This window comes from Protopterus annectens, chromosome 2.part2 (genome assembly GCF_019279795.1).
Source record: "Protopterus annectens isolate FY-2018-M chromosome 2.part2, PAN1.0, whole genome shotgun sequence".
In the NCBI taxonomy this organism is placed as follows: domain Eukaryota; kingdom Metazoa; phylum Chordata; order Ceratodontiformes; family Protopteridae; genus Protopterus; species Protopterus annectens.
Genome location: NC_056730.1, coordinates 577,496,960 through 577,512,885, shown reverse-complemented (window position 1 = coordinate 577,512,885; position 15,926 = coordinate 577,496,960). Strand labels below are relative to the sequence as shown.

Sequence of the window (15,926 nt, the reverse complement as noted above, 5' to 3'; positions counted from 1 at the left end):
TTCCCACTCCACAAAGGGGGAGCCACCACTTATCCTGGGAACTATCGCCTTATTAGCCTGACGAGCCTGGTCTGCAAGGCCATGGAACGTATCATCATGGAACTCATAAACAAAGACATTGGTAACCTCCAAACTCTGGATCCCACCCAGTTTGGGTTTGTGAAAGGCAGATCATGCCTCCTGAACCAGATCGACGACTTTGAGGCAGTCACCAAAGCCGTAGATGAGGGTAAGGTGGTTCACACAGCCTATCTTGACCTCATCAAGGCTTTCGACACCATCCCCCATTCTGGAATTATAGCTAAACTCACTAAACTAGGTATAAATGCGTACATCACAAGATGGGTTGCCAACTGGCTCACTGACAGAACCCACACTGTAAAAGTTGCAAACTCCAAATCTGACCTCAAACCAGTGACTAGTGGAGTACCACAGGGTTCAGTCCTGGGACCTCTCCTGTTTGGTATCTACTTCTCTGAAGTACAGGCTAACACAGAAGGCCTCTGGCTAACGAAGTTCACAGATGACTGCAAACTAGGAGCCACAGTCAAGTCCCCAAATGATGTGGACATCCTACAGAAGGGCTTTGCTGAGGCAGAGATGCCTGGTGTCAGAGCCATGGTCTTAAGCTCAATGCCAAAAAGTGCAGTGTCATCCCCTTTGGTAAAAACTCTGTACCCATGAACTACCACATAGGCAGCAATCTACTTTACACCGAATGTGTGATGAGACGTTGGGACCCAGGTGGACAGTAGTTTCTCCTTTGATAGTCACATCGCCACAGTAGTCAGGAAGTCCTTCTATGTGGCACACCTCATCATAAAAGGGTTCTCTTCCAGGAAAAAAGATGTCATTGTTCCCCTCTACTCAACACTCATTAGACTCATTATAGAGTACAATGCCCCTTTTGGAATGTACTTCAGAAGACATCTGCAGCAGCTGGAAAGGCCACAGCAGTACCTCAGAAAGAGGATTACTGGCATCAAGCAAATGCCCTACACTCACTGTCTCAAAAAACTCCAGCTTTACTCTGTAGCATATCGCCTACTCAGAGGTGATCTCTGCCTAACATATAAAGCTATGTCAAACCCAGAGCTGTTGGACATGCAACACCTAAAGAAATCCCAATCCCTCTGAGCTACACACTCTAGGGACCTAAACCTTGTCACCACAATAAACAGGACATGCTGGAGGGATAGATTCCTCTCCCCGAGATTTCCCATACTCTGGAACAGGCTACCCATCTATGTCAAGCAAAGTTCTTCATTAGCACTCTTCAAGAAAAATCTTCATGAGTGGATGGGAAATAGGAAATACACCCTGTGGATCACTTCTGTGTCTCTGCTCGACAGTGGCACAGGAAAATAACTTTCTTGGGTGGCGTAAGCCAAGTAACCTTGTTGGCTAGGCTTACGTAGGCCCTTGGGCCGATAGCCTAGTACCTACCTATGAACTTATAACATTTTTTATGGACTATTTACATTGAGAAGCAGACTGGAGGCTTGAGCTGCTGATCACGGGAGATACCAGACGGCAGCGCCCTGTAGATTGCTGAAAGATCAGGCTTTTTCTGAAGGGAGGTGAGCTGAAATACAAGCTGATGACATAGTGACTGTATGTCTTCCTTTTTTTTTTTTTTCATATTCTTCTTATTTGGGGCTGACCCCATACTTCAAACCATCTACCAGCTCAATATCAAGCAATGGTCAAGTTTAAAAAAAAAAAAAAAAAGTCACTGTTCATTGTTGCCCTACTGAGTGTAGTGTGACAGCAGGATTTGTCTATAGGCTGTTCTGCATCTCCTTGATTTGTCGGGCAGTAGTTGTGCTATGGTGGGTCGAAGGGGGCAGGTGTCATGGCCTCTGTCGTCTACAGGGCACAACTCGCAGATGTACTAAAAAAAAAAAAAATTTATATAGATATATATATATAATTGCATTGTTTTTTTTTCCCCATTTCCCTTTAAGGGCAATGGTAATGCATACGTCCTAAATGGACATCTGAGATGCTCCTGAGTGCCTTCTGCCCCTGCTTGCATCATCTTGCTTTGGTCTGCTGTAGTGCAATAAAGGCATTTTTTTTTTTTTTTTTGGGCTAAAATTTTCTCTCCCACAGCGATCTTGTTTGGCAACTAAAATTACTCACTCTGGGTGCCTTTTTTTTTTTTGACTTGTTCCTGCCTGGCACTGGCTCATTTCCATGAACTGATTCATCTGCCGAGGGCCAGAATCTGAAGGGACAGCAGCAATAGCTTTTTGCTGTATCCCGACTGAAAGGGCAGGTAAAAAGAACAAGTAAGTAGTGGGGTTAATTACTAGTATGCTTGTGCATACATAGGCAAACTACTGAAGGGTTCACTGGGGAAAACATTTTCATTTTGGTATCATTTGAGTGCTTGTGCACGGGTTTATATTTCAGCGAGTTTTTGGAAACTTGAAACTCATATGGTTGAGACCATATGATTGAGTTTCTCAAAACTCGTGGGCAGAGGGGATAGAAAACTACATTTTTGCACGCAGGGGTAAGCCCCCCTGCACCAACCATATGGGGGATGTGCCCCCATTCCCCCTGCAAATTATATCTACCAGCTCCGAGATCGCACTACAGTAGGTGGAAAAAGTAAATTCCCCAATCACCAATGTACCATTGTCTAAACAGAACTGCTTCAAACGGGAGTTTTGTCCATTGTAGTGTGATTTCAGAGTTGGTGTATATCATCTGCAGGGGGTTCAGCCCCCCACATAGAGGTTCAGGGGAGCTTGCTCCTGCAAAAATGTGGATGTTTATGTATTTAGTTAAGTTTTCTGACATGGTTTTGACCTTCAGTCATATGAATTTCAGTTTCCGAAAACACGATTAAATAATGTAAACCAATTGTGCATATAGTGGATATAAAAAAAATGTGCACATCCCTGTTAAAATGCCAAGTTTTTGTGATGTATAAAAAAAAATGAGACCACAATAAAACTTTTCCCACCTTTAATGTGACCTATGACCTGTACAATTCAATTGAAAAACAAATCTGCTAGGGGAAAAAATATAAAAAAATAAAAATGTACAATAAGCTGGTTGCATAAGTGTGCACACCCTTAAACTAATACTTTGTTGAAGCACCTTTTGAATCCGCAAGTGTGTGTGTGTGTGTGTGTGTGTGTGTGTGTGTGTGTGTGTGTGTGTGTGTGTGTGTGTGTGTGTGATCAAAGTACTGGACCTTCTCTTTTTGAAGCACAATTTATCAAATTCTGTCGTCCTGGGATGGACCACCTGATGATGCTGCTTACACCCATCCTTCCCTAAGTGGTCATGCCACTCATTGAACATGGGTCATGTTGGGTGTAGGCAGAGCCAAAACGTCTGTGCCATGGAAGTCACCGTAGTATTACAAGTCTTTGATGGAATCATCATAGGATAAAGTTTGCTGCTGGTGCTATCATGCTGGAATTGAAGCTTGTATTGTGCCTCACATAATGATTCACTTCAGTGCTTTGTTGTTGGGATCGATGACCTGAAGTAAAAGGATGCACTTTCTTTATGCTAGAATTCCGATTGGGAAAAAGTGAGATGTAGGATGCAGAAGCCCATGGAAATTGGATAATGACTGTGTTTTTCTTGCTTTGTTTTAGGTTTTTCTTTGTGCCACAGATCAACTTCCAGCAACATCCTCCCCCAGCATCAGCCACCACTGTGAGTATCTTTGCAACAGGCCACCCAGTGGTTCTGTTTCCAAATGTGTGAAGTGACCATTTTAATCCAAAGCATGTACACTTTATGTAGAATTTAAAAGTTCCTGGGACCTAAATGTTGTCATTTTTCTTTCTATCACTTTTTATTTTCCATTTGGTTAACTGCTGTGTTGTAATATCACAGATGACAGAGGCATGACATTGTTTTCTAGTAGAGTAGTAGTCTGCAGTGCTGAAGCAGGTGTGCTACAGTAGTGTCCACTGAATGCTTATTAATGTTGGCATGAAAGAGACTAAAATATAGCAAGAGATTGTCAGCCTTTGAGAAATATAGCAAGATCTGCTATTTGCTTAGCTGGAATATCCCTATCTGAGTGCATAAGCAACTGCATTTTTAAAGCTGTAAGCTTTCTAAAGTACTTTCACATGCTGTGTTTGTGCATATGATTGCAGTGACAGTGGTCAAGTGGGTTTTCATTGACTTTTGAGCTGTCGACCATAGTTCTGAGTCGTGATTAATTACTGCAAAGGGCTGTGACAGTCGGACCTGCCCTTCCCCGAAGTACCCATGTCAGAGCTTTTTTCTGTTTTAGACATTTGCTAACATTACATTTCATATGGTGACATGAATGCATGTTCAGTTATGAGAGAATATAGTCATTACAAAGATTTTTTTCTTTACGTGTTTAATACATGTTTAGTTTTTCTTAACGAATATTATTCAATGTAACATGCCTAGATTGCTCAAATCCAGCCCTCCCTGAAGTTCCAACCCTCTTCCTGAATATTACTGTGTGTGTATGTGTTAACATAGATTCATATTCTATGTAGTTTGCTTTTTTCCTTTTGCTAAAGGTCCCACCTGCAGATGTTCATCATATTGATCACTGCCACAGTAGCCTTAGCCATATGGGTTTTATCCTGCCAAGGATGTAACAGTAGCCTTAGCTATATGGGTTTTATCCTGCCAAGGATGTAACAGCCGACCAGCTTCTAAAGCTTCAGGGCACCTTCTGTGCACCCAAACTGTAAGGCAGCTCCAGCTGAGTTTAGTAAAAGACATGTTTGGACACAAAGCCTTTCTGAGCTTTATAGTCACTGAAGAGTATGCTGCTATTAAGCTTTTGAGGATAGACTCTTGGCTTGTGCTCCTCCTTTGCTAGGCAGAGAAGATGTCCTTCCATGTCACTGTTACAGTATTCTTTACTCAAGGGATCTCCTGCCAAGGGTAGCCTGACATCTGGCCAGTATACAAAAGCCTTTAGGTTGTAATGAGTATGTCGTATGTCACACGTATGCTCCCTGCACACAGCGTAGGGCATAAAGGTGATATCCAGATGTACCATCTTCAGAACTTCTTTGCTGCCAGTGATAATGCCATCTTTGATTGTTGGCGTGAAAGCTCGTTTGTCTGCTGGTTATCTAATTTTTCAGGGGTAAGTGCCCCATTGGGATATCTTGATTTTCTTATCTTTGTTTTGCTTTGTTGTTATTGCTGGTTTCATGTCATCCAGAAAGGGGAAATACCAGACAGATTCCTCATAACAGTTGTCACAAATCTGTATTTGTTCTGTTTAGATACTTCCCATGACTATACATCTTGAGATTTGTCAAGCCTTCATCCCTAAGACATTGAATAGTTGACTTTCTTCCTTTATGATTTACTTATAGAACCAACAACTTAAACTAATGGCTAAAGCCACTATGGAAGGAACTTTCCAGCTTGAGGGTCAGCCGTCTGAGAAAAAAAAAAGACCAAGAAAGCTCACTCAGATTCTTTGGCTGTACCGCCTATACTGGATGTCTCTCTCGAGGCTGGTGAAAGCCCAGAGGATTACCTAGTTTCCTTCTTGGATTGATCTGCCACAACCGCTTTGGAGGCTGGATGGATCTGACTCCACACATGCCCATGGAGACCTTGCAGACGTCTGCTTCGGATGCACAGGGGGAACCGCGGCTCATAATTACCGAAGGGCCTAGGCGTGTTCCTCCGATATTACCGAGGGAAGAGGTTCTGACTACTATTAAAGAGTGTTGTTCGGGCTCAGAGCCTCCTAAATTGTTTAAGGCTGATGTCCCACTCAAAAAGAAGCAGAAGACTGAACACGTTTTCCCTACTCCTAAGGATCCTCGGAGTGAAGCAAAACATCACTCAAGGCCTGTTTAATGCCCTTATGTTTTGAAGCCTCCACTGGGGGGGGGGGGGGTTCTGTGTCTGCTCCTCCTTGTCTTCTACCCCTCTTAAGAGGCCCAGGGAGCAGGATTCCTCAGATGCTGATTCTGATGTCAAATTCCTTCTCCATTAGATCATAGTCTAGAGCCTCTAGAGCTGTGAACTATCAGACACACATGACCAGGTATGTCTTAGCTGTTCTTTTTCAGGCTTGTCAAGCCATTTCAGATCTTCCTGATTCTGAAGGGAAAGCCTCTACTCTTGCCTTGCTAGGGATGTCCTCCCAAATAGCTTGTCATTCCGTTAAATGCAGCTGTGATGCTGCTGATACTTCATCTAGGGCTGCTGCTTTTGGATCGGCTTTGAGGAGGTATTCCTGGCTCAGACTTCAACCTTTGCCTGATGATATCAAAGCTAAACTTCTAAACTTATGGATGTGCCTGTGAATAAGCATTTATTTTTTGCTGCTGCGGAGTTGTTTTAAGTCCCTGTAAGAAAAGGGTAATGCCTTACATGAGTTGAAGCATATATTTGTTTCACCTGTTCCTAACTTCCAAAAGAATTATCCTAACAAGCCTGCCTTTGTCTGTAGACTTGGCTCATCCTCCCCCTGCTAAGGCTACCCGAACTCCATCTACTTAGAAGCCTCCTTTTCCTGACAAAGCAGGTGCTGTCTGACTGTCCTGTCTTCATAATCGTATTCCTGTTTCTCTGCGTCCTTCTGTGTCTCTTCCTATTTGGGTAAAGGTCACCCAAGACTCATGGGTTCTTTCCATAATTCACAAGGGTTATTACATGGAATGGAAATCTATTTCCCCCTTTCCCCTTTTGGGCATTCCTCAGTCTCCTCAGGAACAGCTGCCCTTTTTTCCAGAGGTGCTTCAAGGTCTTTTGGCTCAGGGAACAATTAAAAGAAATTTCAGCCTGTCAAAGGGGAAAGGGTTTTACTGCAGAATGTTCTTGGTTCCCAGGAAAGAAGGCACCTGGAGACCCATTCTGGATCTTTGTCAGCTAAACACCTTTTTGAAGGTCCTTTCTTTTTGGAAACTGTGCCTTCAAACCTTGTTTCTTCTGCTGCTTCTTCTCCAAGCTTTTCTAGTTTCTCTGGATCTTAAGGTTGCTTATCTACACATTCCTATTCATCCCCTTTTCAGGAAGTTTTATGTTTCTCTGTTCCTTCCCAACATTTTTAGCTCTCTGCTTTGCTCTTTGGCCTCTCTACTGCCCCAAGGGTCTTCAACAAATGCCTCGCTCCTGTGATAGCTCTCTGCAAAGATGGGGATACAAGTCTTTCCTTACCTGGATGACCTGCTCATTCAGGCCTCCTCTGCAGAGATTTTGCTTCAGCATCTTCACTTTGCTGTTTCTCTCCTGCAAAGCCTGGAGTTTACTGTAAATTTCCAAAAGTCATTCCTGACTCCTCCTGAGAATCATGTTTTTTTTTTCTGGGGTACAGGCTTCAGACTGTTCCAGTGCTGGCATCCCTGCCTCCTCCCACGGCTTCAACTCTGATTGCTTTCTTTCAGTTTCTTCTTCCTCTTCCACCATTCCTATGTTTCCTTTGGCCAAGCTCCACATGAGAACGCTGTATTCGTTTCTGAGGATGTGCTTCGGGTCTTGCAGAAGACCAAGAAATCCACTACAGGAAAATCTTATTTGTCTAAATAAAAGGGGATTTTCTGTTTGGTGTCTATCTCATAACCTGGATCCACTTACCATGGCTGCTCCTTTGGTTCTGTCTTATTTCTGTAAATTGCTCAATGCTGGGTTGGCATATTCTTCTGTTAAGGCCCACCCTGGTTTGAGGGACAGATGATTAATCCACCACTGAAGTTCCATCTTGAGGTATGAAAGAGGAGGGACTAGAAAATCTAAAGAATGTGAATGCTGAAGGTTTTGTGATTGCTTTCTGCAAAGAGGCAAATCTTTCCTTATTTGGATGACCTGCTCATTCAGGCCTCTTCCCCAGAGATTTTACTTCAGCTATCTCTGCTTGGCCCCCTTTGGCCTGTAGATTTGAGAACAAACAGTTTCTTAAAGGTGTCCTTCACATTACGCCTCCGAGGAAGCCTGTCCGTCCTTCCTGGGACCTTAATTTAGTTTTGGAAAAATGGAATTGGGCTCCTTTTGAGCCTGCTGCTTCAGCTCCTTAAAGCATTGTTCTTGGAAGACTCTTCTTCTTTTGGCACTTACTTCCTCCTTCATAAAGATAGGATGTCTCTTCATGCTAATCCTTCTTTTGTGCCTGAGGTGGTTAATAAGTTGTCTCTTAATCATCTATTCATTCTCCTGCTCATTCTCCTGCTTTTTCCCCTATCTGCAGTATGCTAGTGAGAAGGTTTTGCACACCTTGAGTTTGCATAGACAACTATATTATTCGGATAAGACTAAAGCTTTTCATAAAACTGAACAGCTTTTTGTTTGTTTTCATCCTAGGTCTTTAGGTTTGGCTGTTTCCAAGCAAACCATTTCTTCTAGGGCTGTGACTTCTTCTGGTGCTTTTTTCAAGGGTTTGAATGTTAATTCTGTTCTTGAGGCAGCTGAGCATACCTTTACCAAGCACTCTAAGTTGGATGTGATTTCTAGGACTAGGGCTGGTTTTGCCAGGGCCATTTTTCATGGACTCCTAGAGGACTGTGCTGGCCCTTCCTCCTTCCAGTCTTCTGCCTGAGCTGTTTTACTCTTGCTATTGTAAAGAGTACTGCAACAGTGATATGGAAGGAAATAGTGCAGTTGTGTGAAATCGTACCATAGCCGTAGATGTCCTTCTCTTTACTGTTGCAGTATTCGCTCCCTTCATGCTCCCCCTGGTCTTTTTGCCTTCTGTATGTGGTTGCTACCTACTAGTATCATTGGACTGTTTCTCCTGGTGCTTTCAGTTCTGAGGATGGTACATTCGGATATCACCTTTGTGCCATACGTCATGTGAGGAGCATACATGTGACGTACAGCATACGCATTACAACCTAAAGGCTTTTGTATACTGGCTGCCCTTGCCAGGGGATCCCTATTGTAAAGAATACTGCAACAGTAAAGAGAAGGATATTTACTGTCATGGTAAGATTTTACACAACTGTACTTTTCCCTTTGGGGAAAAAAATTCTACTTTTTTTTTTTTTTTTTTTTTTTTTTATCTATGTTGATATTTTATCACCTTCTTCAGGAAAGTTATTTTAAAGCTAGGAGTGTTGTTTTTACAGATTGTCACAAGAGTAACATATTTCAAGTGGAGCACTCAGTTTTCATGTCAGATGAAAAGTGTTGTAAAGTAGCTGAAAAACGTTTTTTTCTGTAGAGAAGTTGTGTTTGCAGTATTATGCCAGCCCCACAAAAGTAAAATAAAGTCCTTTTTTACTGTGTTTTTCTGTCAAAAAAGTGACTTTAGACTGGTATTGTTTACTGGCACTTGCTGCTCATCCTCCCCAGGAAGGATTTCAGCTTGACCATGGAACAAGCCACCGGTCAGTCCATCTTCGAGTTGCACAAAAAAAAAAAAAAAAAAAAAAAAAAACAAGCCTACAGCAGGCTAGAATTTTGTCTCAGCCACAAGTGGGTAACTCTGCTATGGCCATTTGTTGTATCTCAGACCACTGATCTTTTACCTCTGATCCCTATGATGTAGCACCAACAGCCACTATGGACCAGGGATTAGCCACGTGCACTGCAGCTGTTGGGGTGCAGACTTAAACTCCCATCCCAAGCTCTGCACACTGTTTATTGCTTGGCCATTGCCCAGCCTTGTGCCATCTTCAATACAAGGACAGCCACCAAGAGGGAACTCGCTCAAGATAGTTCCTTGATCCATCCCCCTGATAAGGAGTCTCAGACTATGGATCGTATCGGGAAGTGGATGTTTGCTTTAGCTACCTTTTCTATAAGGGCGCTGAATTATTTGGCCCATGTAATTAGACTTCAGCGGGATCTGGTGAAAGAATCTGCTGAGTCTCCCCCTGAGTCCATGTCGGCCGAGGACAAACGGACTCTCTCTACTCGTATGGCCACTCTCAAATCTGTTTCGAACACGTCTATGCGGCTACTTTCCCATGCCACGGAAGGAGACGCTAGAGCCAGCGGGTCCGGTATCGCCTTAAGGCGTCACGCTTGGCTCCGGCTTTGTGACTTTGCGGAACCTTTCAAGGTGTCCTTCGCGAACACACCCTTCGGTTCTACTCTGTTTGGGAAGACCATCTGCGACACATTGGTTCAGAGCGCAAAAGACGGGAAGACGCTGCTTGCTGTCTGAGTCCGCTTCTCGGCTCCTCAAAGGTCCTTTTCTAGGAACCAGAGAGGACAAAAGAGGATGTGGTTCCAGAAGACTCAGCAGTCCCGTTATGCTCCGGGCCCTTCATCCTTCAGAGGCAGAGGGGACAAGGTGGATGCCGGCCCAGAGGGGGGGGGGCGCGCAAAAAATTTTGGGTCACGGGAACCCTTTTCTGATCGCACGCAGCAGCCCTGAGGGGTTGCCCGACTGCTCCTCTCTGGAGGCAGTCGGGGGGGGGGCGTTTTTCGAAGCACTTGGCTCAGTGGGAGTCCATAACATCAGATCGCTGGGTGCTTCGAATAATATCCAGAGGTTATTCTATCCCTTTCATAAATCTGCCTCCTCAATTGAAGCGTCTCCCTGATGTACCACCCAGTCAGAGGGAGGCTGCAGCTTTAGAGGTAAAAAAGTTGCTAGAAAAAAAAGTCATCCAGCACATCCCCACCAGGACAACCCAGATTAGGCAATTACTCCAGGTTCTTTTTGGTGCCAAAGAAGACGGGGGGACTTAAGGCCGATCCTCGACCTTTCAGCAATGAACCTCTTTATTGCAATGGAAAAATTCCAGATCGTCACGCTTCAATCTATTCTGCCCCTGCTGCAGGAGAAGGACTGGATGTGCTCCATAGACCTCAAGGATGCGTACTATCACATTCTCATGGACAGGTGTTCCAGGAGGTTTCTCCGCTTACGGCTAGGGGCCAGTCATTACCAGATGTTCATGTTTCACTGTTGCAGTCATTACAATTGGGTTATCCTGCTGGCAGGCTACCCGCAGTCGGCCTGAATTCCAAAGTCTAGGTCCTGCGTCGGTTGCTGTCACCTCTTCACTGATGTCAGTGCCATTTTCTTCAGTCTTTCTTGTCGCGTGGTGCCCGAAGCAAAAGCAGTTCGCAAGTGCCGGTCGGCCGACTCCTGAGATTTTCAGATTCGAAGTCTTCATTAAAGCTAAGTACCCCGTTGGGGAAACTTTTTTCTTGCTCCAGTCCGATGTCAGAAAAAGTTAATAAGTGTATTTCTTGTGGGAAGCAAATAACTCATAAGGATTTTCACTCATACTGTATTCCTTGCCTAGGCCCTGATCACAACGTTGCTAGTTGTCGGTTTTGTGCTAGATTTAACCAACGCACTATTAAGCGTCAGTACGATTTTGCATTTCATTACTTTGGCAGAAGATTCAATTATATAATGCCGTCGGAACAGCTGACTACCGGAGTTTATAAAAAGCGCAAAAAAAAAGAAAAGGACAGGCATCCAAGGTCCAAAACAAACGAGGTTCCTGCTAGGCCTGTCGCCGGTTCTCAGTGAGGCGCTTTCGCAGCCCCTGATGCCCGCTATCTCAGAGCCATAGGCCGCTTCCGACTCCCACGTGGAGCCAGCTAGACGGCTGGAAACTCAAGGTATTGGACACTCTGAAACTATTCCCTCAGATGGGTCTGGAGCCGCTGAGCAGGCATCTGTTTCTGAGGGTGTTTTCAGACGTACACACTTATATGTGAAACCTACTTCAGCTTCAAAGGCAAAGACTAAAGCAGTTCTAAAGACAAAGAAACAAGTACAGCATTCTTCTGGACAGGCCACCACCTAAAAAACAGATGCTTAAAATGGCCGAAGACCTAATTACTTTGATGAGGGGTTTCCATCCCCCACCTGATAAGAGGCTTAGGCAAGAGATAGAATACGCATCTTCAGGCCAGGTTTCCATTTCCTCTGATTCCTCTTCCGATCAGGAATATTCCATTCCTCCTTATGAGGATTCTGATGCTGAAGAATCTTATCCCTTCAGCCTCTCCTCCTGAGGATTACTCTTTTGGGGAGACTCTGCATACTGTGAGGGAGCATTTCCACTGGGAGAGCCAAGATTGCTCAGAATCCAAGAAAAGGCTCAGACTTCCTTTTATTACCTCAGCACAGGCCCCATTGCTATCCCACCAGTTTTAGACATTGTAGATGTATTTTCAGAGTCCAGTCTATCTCCAGACTCTCTACCACCAGCCCCTGTTAAGCCAGACAGATACTACAGGGTTCCTGATTCACATAAATTTCTTTATAAAAACCCTGCTGCTGACCCAGAAACCATCTTTCAGGGTCCCAAAGGGGTCAAGGCTTCCACTGCAAAAAACCCTATCCCCTCTGATAGGGATTCTAGGGCCCTGGACAGATGGGGGAAGAAGATGTATACTTCTGCTACCTTGGCTGTAAGAGCTTTAAATTGTCAATTTCATATGCTTAAATATCAGCAATATCTTATGTCACTGCTTAAACAGAAAATATTAACAAATTTAGAATGTGCAGAAAACAAAGAAATGCAGGATTTATTGCATGCAGCTGAACAAGTAGGAAAGCATACTTTGCAATGTGGTTTTGATTCTCTAGAGGCCTCCTGCAGGGCCGCTGTTATGGGTTCTGTCATTAGGAGGCATGCTTGGTTAAAAGAACAGAATCTGCCTGATCATGTCAAAGCAAAACTATTAGATGCTCCATTACAGCATGATACTTTATTTGGTGTTAAAGCAGAAGGGATGTTGAAGAAAATGGAGGACAAAGCTAAATCTATGCAAACAGTCAAGGATTTCTTGCAGGTACAACTTCCCAGATTTAGCAGGAACTGGCCTACAAGGAATTGATCCTTTCCAGTGTCAGACAGGCCACAAAGAGGCAAATACAGACGACCCAGAGGCAGATCACAGCCCCAAGGCTCATACAGGCATAAACAGTGGGGTGCTTTTACCTCCAAAAGCGGAGAGGAAAAATCACAGCCATACAGGAAACAGTCTCAATGATTTTCCCCTGCCAGCACCAAGCACTTATCTTCTGGCAGCCCCTTTAGGGGGAAAACTAGCACTTTTTTCACAAAATTGGCACAAGGTCACCCAGGACAAATGGGCCCTAAATATCGTTTAACAAGGCTACAGGTTTCACTTTCACACCCTGCCAAGGCCAAACGGTATGCCAGATCTGCCACGCAATCAATGGGCAGAGGCACAAAAACAAGTTTCATCCCTCATGGACATGAGAACTATTCAGTTGGTACCACAGCAAGAGGAAGGGACTAGGATTCTACTCAAGGCTATTCTTGGTGCCTAGAAAGGACAAAGCCTGGAGACCAATACTGGACCTGTCTATCCTAAACACATTCCTGGATATCCCAAAATTCAAAATGTTAACTCTGCAGCAGCTTCTGCCCATGCTGGCCAAGAGGGCTTGGCTTGTGACTTGAGACCTAAAAGAGGCATACCTGCATGTCCCAATCAGACAGTCATGCAGAAGATACCTCAGATTTATAGCTGGCTCAATGCATTACCAATTCTCTGCACTGCCCTTTGGCTTATCTACTGCGCCCAGGGTCTTCACGAAATGCCTGGCACCAGTGATTGCTTTTTGCAGACCAAGAGGAATACAAATATATACTTACTTGGACGACTGCCTTATTCAAGCAGAGAACAAGGACATTCTACTACAGCATCTGGCGTTTGTAAAAAGATTACTAACAGGTCTAGGGTACACAGTAAACGAAAAGAAATCAAAACTCGCACCCTCTCAAGAGATAATATTCCTGGGTGCAAGCTTAAATAAACTGCCCAGATGGCTTATCTCATGCCAGACAAACACAGACAACTGACTATTTCAAAATGTTGGCAACAAAGACCTAGTTATCTGCAAGAAACATTCTGCAGGCTTTGGGCTTCATGGCATCCTGCATTCTGCTAATTCCATATGCAAGACTGCATATGAGGAAACTACAATGGTATCTAAAAAGTGTTTGGACTCAACATTGCCACAGCCTGGAAACAATAATTACCCTCATTCCCTACCTGCAACAGGAGTTTCGATGGTGGGCAAAAGCCTGTCACCACAACACGGGACAGCCATTCACCTTACCCACAGCCAGGCAGACATTGACAACAGATGCATCAGATTATGCCTGGGGGGGCCCATATGGCAGGAAGATGTATTCAGGGCACATGGTCCGCAAGTCAAATGCATCTACATATCAATCAAAAAGAGGTGCTAGCTGTTCAGAACACCCTGACAGCCTTCAAGGATCTACTTCATCCAGGACAACTACTGATAAGGACGGACAATACTACAGTTATGTGGTACATAAACAAGCAGGGAGGCACACATTCCTACCCCCTCTGCAGGCAAGCCATGAACTTGTGGGACGCAGCATTGACTTACCAAGTACATCTGCAAGCACAATTCCTGCCAGGAAAGATAAATACTCTGGCAGACTAACTAAGCAGAAACCTAATGGGTCCCCACAAGTGGAAATTGGATCCACACGTCTTCACCTTGATAACAAGGAACTGGGGATGCCCGGACATAGACCTATTTGCCTCTCCTCACAACTACCAACTACAGAAATTCTGCACAAGGACTTATCACGAGCAAGCATGGAAAGTGGATGCTCTCTCTTTCAGCTGGAAACACCTAACAGTATATGCCTTTCCTCCTCTGCCTCTCCTCCCCAAGGTACTCCTCAAGGTCAGACAAGAGAAACCAAAAATGATACTGATTGCCCCAGACTGGCCCCGCCAGCACTGGTACCCAATCCTAAAGAGCTTGTCTTAATGCCCAGCTTGGACTTTACCTCAAATTCCTCACTTATTGACCCAACAAGACAGTCAAATACTGCACAGCCAACTCAGGACCTTAAACGTGGCAGCATGGCGGATAATGTAGCCAGTCAAGGCACACCTCTCTAAAGCAGTGATGGATGTTATTTTGGAGGCCAGGAGGCCTAGCACCAGAAAATCTTATGCAGAAAAATGGAAGAGATTCTGTGCTTGGAACCAGGCACAAGGTTTTGACATGATTGTTCCAAATATTCCTCAGATTTTGCAATACTTAACTGAGATGCTTGATAAAGGCCTTTCTTTTTCATCAATTAAAATTCATGCCTCTGCCATTTCAGCTCATTACAATACAGAACCACCTATTTTTTCTCCTCCATTACTAAGGCAGTACCTCAGAGGGGCCAAAAACATAAGACCCCCAAGGAGAGCACCAGTACCTGCATGGGACCTCAACTATGTCTTGGAAAAACTCACACTGCCTCCGTTTGAACCAGCCTTTGCAGCTGATATTAAATTCCTATCCTGGAAAACAGCTCTGCTCCTAGCAATAACCTCTGCTAGACGAGTCTCAGAGTTACAGGCACTCATTGCTGTGGAACCTTTTATCATTTTCCATCCTGAGAGGGTTTTTCTGCGCACAAACCGTACATTTATGCCTAAGGTAGTGTCCAGTGTGGCCCTTATCAAACAATTCATTTGCCTACCTTTTATCCAAACCCACAGAATAAAGGTGAGAGAATTCTGCATTCTTTGGACATTCACAGGCAGTTACGCTTCTACTTGGACAGAACCAAAGCTTTCAGAAAGACCGAACAACTTCTAGTGGCATATGCTGCAGGATTACAAGGAAAGCCTATCTCAAAGCAGACTGTTTTAAAGTGGATAGGTCACTGCATTCGTTTCTGCTATTCACAGCATGGCAAATCCGTGTCTAAGGGCATTAGGCCACATTCAACCAGAGCAGCAGCCACTTCAGCAGCCTTCCTCAGAGGAGTACCAACCAAAGACATCTTAGAGGCTGCAACTTGGAGTTCAGTGCATACTTTTACAAAGCACTATCATTTACCTCTCTACTCTAAATCCAGGGCAGGATTTGCCACTGCAGTTCTGCAGGGCCTGATAGCCTCTCCTAATCCTACTTAGCACCAGCCTCCCAACCTTAGCTTTGGGATTCAACCCAATTGTAATGACTGCAACAGTGAAACACGATGAACATAGTACAGTTGTGT

General features: G+C 44.3%; 1 protein-coding gene across 1 annotated transcript in view; it reads left to right on the top strand.

Moving 5' to 3' along the window:
- Positions 1 to 15,926, top strand: part of DLST (dihydrolipoamide S-succinyltransferase) — a 1,212,631-nt gene that overhangs the window by 84,056 nt on the left and 1,112,649 nt on the right. Inside the window, exon 3 of the mRNA XM_044064453.1 lies at positions 3,624 to 3,684. Within this exon, the coding sequence (XP_043920388.1) occupies positions 3,624 to 3,684 (61 nt within the window). The remainder of the gene's footprint in view (positions 1 to 3,623; positions 3,685 to 15,926) is intronic.